The 5,409-nt window shown below is 53.5% G+C and overlaps 1 protein-coding gene across 1 annotated transcript; it reads left to right on the forward strand.

Annotated features, from left to right (window-relative positions):
* Positions 1-418: 418 nt before the first annotated feature.
* On the forward strand, positions 419-4,223 carry LOC123428572 (proteinaceous RNase P 1, chloroplastic/mitochondrial). The gene is made up of 6 exons (XM_045112795.1): positions 419-1,573; positions 2,426-2,515; positions 2,631-2,812; positions 3,064-3,184; positions 3,313-3,381; positions 3,481-4,223. Exons 1-6 carry the CDS (start codon positions 470-472, stop codon positions 3,979-3,981), a joined length of 2,067 nt encoding a protein of 688 aa, XP_044968730.1. The 5' UTR covers positions 419-469; the 3' UTR covers positions 3,982-4,223.
* Positions 4,224-5,409: the final 1,186 nt, after the last annotated feature.

A 5,409-nucleotide genomic window follows, 5' to 3' on the forward strand; every position in this document is an offset into this window, starting at 1 on the left:
AGTCTTTCGGAACGAGACGTACTCCCCCCTACACACTATCCGGAATATTATTTTAAATTTTACGCTTTGTGCCTTTAGATTTAAGGACCATGTTAGTAGGGAGGCTGCCGTGTCTTGCATTTTTACATGTGCTTTCCTTATATAAGTAATGTAACCTGCAACTCGTCCTTGAACGCCTTTGAGGAATATATATATTCAAGTGGAGATTCTTTTTCTCCGGTAATTGTTCAAAAAAGAAAAAACACGTACATACGGTAAACTTTCCAAGGAACGAAATCAGCCTAAAATCTGATGACTTGCCTTCGAATCAAAAGAGCCCGAAATATGAAAAATCATCGTCGTATGAATCCTATGAATGAATTTCATTCGAATCAACAATGTTGAGATAAGTGACGGATAGGCCTGAAAACAAAAGAATAGTTTTTTTTTCCAGATAAGTCGTCGTCTCCAATCCACCATCGTCGGTGCGATGCGGCTCGCGGCGGCGGCGGGGGTCCTCCGCCCCACGGCGGTCCTCCTCTTCCATTCCCGCTCCCGCCCACACCGCCTTCTCCCCTCCCCGCGCCGTTCCTCCCTCCCCTTCGCCCGCCGTCGCCGCCACTCCTACTCCTCCTCCACCGCCACGGCCCTCGACGACCCCCCTCCTCCGCCCTCCCCTGATGCACCGACGCCTACGGATACCAAGGCCGCCCGCCGCCGCCGCGCGCGGGAGTCCCCGGAGGGCCTGCTCAAGCACCGCCTCGACATGTGCTCCCGCGACGCCGACCTCGCCACGGCGCTCCAGCTCTACGAGGCCGCGGTCGACCCGGCCACCGCCGTCCCGCTCGCCCTCCACCACTACAACTGCCTGCTCTACCTCTGCTCCAACTCCGGCGACGCCGACGCCGCGCGCCGCGGCTTCGAGATCTTCGCCGCCATGGAGGCGCAGGGCGTGGAGCCCAACGAGGCCACGCTCACCAGCCTCGCCCGCCTCGCCGCCGCCGTCCGGGACCCGGCCATGGCCTTCTCCGTCGTCCGCCGCATGGCCGCAGCCGGCATCCCGCCGCGCCTCCGCTCATACGGCCCGGCCCTCTTCGCCTACTGCGACGCCCGCGACGCCAACGGGGCCGCCGAGGTCGAGGCCCACATGGACGCCGGAGGGGTCGTGCCGGAGGAGACCGAGCTCACCGCGCTGCTCCGGGTCAATGCCGACATCGGGAGGGCCGACCAGGTGTACAGGGTGCTGCACAGGACGCGCACGCTCGTCAGGCAGGTGTGCCAGGCCACCGCCCAGGTGGTCGAGGCCTGGTTCCGGTCCGACGCCGCCGCGGAGGCCGGCGTGGACAAGTGGGACGCCAGGAAGGTCAGGGAAGGCGTGGTGAAGGGCGGCGGCGGCTGGCATGGCCAGGGCTGGCTGGGCAAGGGGCAATGGGACGTCGGGCAGAGCGAGATGGACAAGGACGGCAGATGCCAGCGCTGCGGCGAGAAGCTCGTGTGCATAGACATCGATCCTTCCGAGACAGAGACCTTTGCCAAGTCCCTCGCCGAACTCGCGTGCAACCGGGAGGTCAGGGATGATTTCGTACGGTTTCAGGTACATCGTCCATTCTCTGACCGCCACAGGTTACAAGTGTAGCTTTCTATCTTTACGGGAACTCCCTACGACAATGTTGCCAAAAATTATATATAGTGCTAGTGCATATAGTTTGTGTAAACTATATATGAAGAGCTATGGAATGATTAGAGATGATTTTATAATCCTAGTGCTAGACTATTTTAAAGGGCATTTTGTTTGTGGCTCACGACTGTTTAAGCGGATTTAAATTTGGGATGCTGTGAGAAACTTAACGGTGCCACAGAATGTAACGCCCATCCATACCAAGTTATATTCTTTGGCTTTCATTTTGGTATTGCCGTATGCTAAGAACTCGTTCGGATTGGTTGGAGCTTCTACTGTAAGCCAATGACAAATGTCCGAGAAACCACACCAATTTCAGCTCATATGGGCCTTGACACAGCAGGAGAGGACCACTGGAGAGCATATTGTGTTATGAGCTCCTAATTAAGCTTTCTGTTTAACTTGACTTTGATGTATGAGCCTTAGCTGAAGAAGATGAACCATGTATAGAGTTGCAATATAGATACAGTTGTTGGTCATTTTCACTACATAAAACCTCATACAGCATTAGTGGTGTGATATCATCAGTGCGGCTCCATAACACTTGTATTTGCCAGCATGATTTTTTTCCGCACTATACCTTTTTGTTTAAGGTTTTACCTGTAGAATGTTGTAACCAGAGTCCTTATTGAGGTACTACTTCACAAGTTTATTTCTCATGATGGAAGGATTGGTTTACGACCCTCTGTTCCGTTTTTTGAGAGATTTAACTGCTTATATTTCTGCACCTGGAGCTTCTCTGTCTAATTGATAACCTGGTCTCTGCAGGACTGGCTCCATCGCCATGGACCATTCGACGCTGTTATCGATGCTGCTAATGTTGGCCTTTACAAGAGTAAAGCTTTCAGTTTTTCTCAGGTAAAAAGGAATGTTGTCCTGCAAAGCAATAATATCCTGTGATACGATTGTTCCTGACATGCAGGCAGAGGAACACGGCTAACACTCCTGCTATGAAACCATGCTTTTGTTGTAGGTGAATTCTGTTGTAAATGGCATACAGAGAGTAACCAAGTCAAAGAAATTGCCGCTGATCGTTCTGCATAGGAGCCGAGTAAATTGTGGCCCTGCAAAAACACCACAGAATCAGAAGCTCATAGAGAGTTGGCGAAATGCTGGAGCACTATATTCTACTCCTCCTGGTTCCAATGATGATTGGTGAGCCCATGTTTCCTGCTTAACATATGCATCATTATCTGCATCCCTTACTTCAGCTAGCTGGTAGTAGGCTCTAACGATGCAACCGTTGTGCTCTTTACTGTTTTCTGAATTCCAGTAGATAATCGTGAGAACTTTGGAGGCAGAGATTTGGGATATGACTGCTCCCCCAATTGGTGAATTTACTTTTCTAGGAGCTGTTCTTTAGCCTTTTCACCTTTACAAATCATCTATCTCCTTATGTGCTGCAGGTATTGGCTGTATGCAGCAGTCAGTTGCCGTTCGTTGCTTGTTACGAACGACGAGATGCGGGACCACTTGTTTCAACTGCTCGGCACTAGTTTCTTCCCCAGATGGAAAGAGAAGCACCAGGTTAATTTTCTTACTGCAGAACCCAACACCTCTTAAGCCCTGGTTCACTGTCGAAGCATCAGTCGTGGATATCCTGAACTATCTCTCTGAAATCTTTGATCTAAAGAACCCTGGCAAACTCTATGCAGGTCAGGCTAACGTACTCGGGCCGTGGTCCTACATTCCACTTGCCGCCTCCTTATTCAATTGTCATTCAGGTGATTAATCTAACTCCGAGTCAGACGCATTGCCCTCCGTCAGCATTAGCAGGTCATGAATACATGCTGAAACAAATGTGTTATCGTCCTTGGATGCAGGAATCTGAAGCCGGGAGCTGGCACGTGCCAACGACAACCGGCGACGACATCGAGAGCCCGCGGCAGTGGGTCTGCGCCACCAGGAAAACTTCGGAGAGACCGCCTTCTCCGCCTCCCCAGGCTCGCGCGACCAGCAAAACTTTGGAGGGACCGCCTTCTCCTCCGCCCCAAGCTCGCGCCACCGGCAAAACTTTGGAGGGACCGCCTTCTCCGCTGCCTCAAGCTCGTGCCACTAGGAAAACTTTGGAGGGACCGCCTTCTCCGCCTCCCCAGGCTCGCACCACCAGCAAAACTTTGGAGAGACCGGCTTCTTCGCCGCCTCAAGCTCATGCCGGTAGCAAAACTCTGGATAGACCGCCATCTCCGCCGCCCCAAGCTCGCGCCGCCAGGAAAACTTCAGGGAGACTGCCTTCACCGCCACCCCAAGCTTCTGCCACTAACAAAAATGCGGAGAGACCGTCTCCTTCACCAAAAGCAAGGTTAAGTGATCTTGGTTGGTAGCCATTGCTAGACCCCTGGGAAGTAGAAAAATAGCACCCAGATTTGGGCCTATTTATTTTAGATTTAAAGAGGAACAGGGCCATTAGGTGCACCCTATAGCTTAGCAGCTCTTGATTGAGGCTGAGATGATTATGTAGCAAGTAAGTTGAGCTGCCCACCAACATACATCTATGAAGTTACTCCATATTGTTTGGTTGACATGGTCATTAGTTGCCCATGAAAAATATAAATTTTTGCTGTAACTTGTGATTGCTGAATGTGGATGCTTTTTGTTTTAGTCTATAATAAACTGATTGTAGTACAAGAATTTTGTGGTGTCTGCTTGAGCCACTGGTAACTTGGCAGTAGAAACAAGTGTTTTTACAGCATGATGATTCATACTCCCTCTATACCTAAATACTTGTACAAGTACGTATTTAGGTAGAGAGGGAGTATATCATTGGGTTGGGTAGTTTATTGCTACACATACAAATACAAGTCTGATGGTATGAGAAAAGTAGGGGTGGTGGTGGGTCCCTTTGGTGTCAGTGAGGGTATTGGGTGCTGCGTTATCCATGCATGTTGAAGGCAGCGAATGAGAGCGTGCCACGTGTGAGCACTGGCGTGGAGCCCACCGCTGCGTCGTCCACAGCCATGGAAAAATACTAGAGGGGGGCAAGCGGCAGCCATGGATTGCTGCCCACCCAATCCACCTCTCTGCTTTCTCTCTCTCTCGTGCAGCAGCCACGTACATCTCTCTGTCACACACACTTGCTGTCTGTGCCAAGCACGCGGCACCACCAGCCACCGGAGGAGGAAGGCAAGGAGCTTCGCCGGCCGGCTGCCGGAGCAGCAGCAGCAGCAGGAGGCGGCTGCGGGATGCCACGGCGAGCAGGAGCTTGCTGTTGATGCGAGATTCCCAATAATGGCATCGCGCAGCGCCGCGCTCTGCTTCTCCGCCGCCGTCACCACCACCACGGCCACCGGCGGCAGTGGCAGGGGCCGGAGCCGTAGGCGCGTCTTGGTCGTCAGCTGCGACGGCGGCCGGAGATCTGACCTGCTCTCTTCCTCCCTCGTAAGTCCAAAAACTTGCTTTTTCTCTCGTGAGCTCACCTGACAACAGTCCTGCTCTGTCCAGGCGGCCAAGGTGCTGGGCGCGCCGACGACCTTCGACGCGGCTAAGCTGACGGTGCAGCACGCCGGCGCCGGCGAGGCGTTCCCGAGGGCCTACACGCTGAGCCACTGCGACTTCACGGCGAACCTGACGCTGGCGGTGTCGGAGACCATCACGAGCGAGCAGCTGCGGCGGTGGGGGTGGCGGCGCGACGACGTCTTCGCCGAGTGGAAGGAGATGACCTGCACCGGCGGGCCGGGCGGAGGGGAGATGACGCTGCACCTGCACTGCCACGTCAGCGGGCCCAACCCGCTGCAGGAGCTCGCCGCCGGCTT

Source organism: Hordeum vulgare, chromosome 2H (genome assembly GCF_904849725.1).
Source record: "Hordeum vulgare subsp. vulgare chromosome 2H, MorexV3_pseudomolecules_assembly, whole genome shotgun sequence".
Lineage (NCBI taxonomy): Eukaryota > Viridiplantae > Streptophyta > Magnoliopsida > Poales > Poaceae > Hordeum > Hordeum vulgare.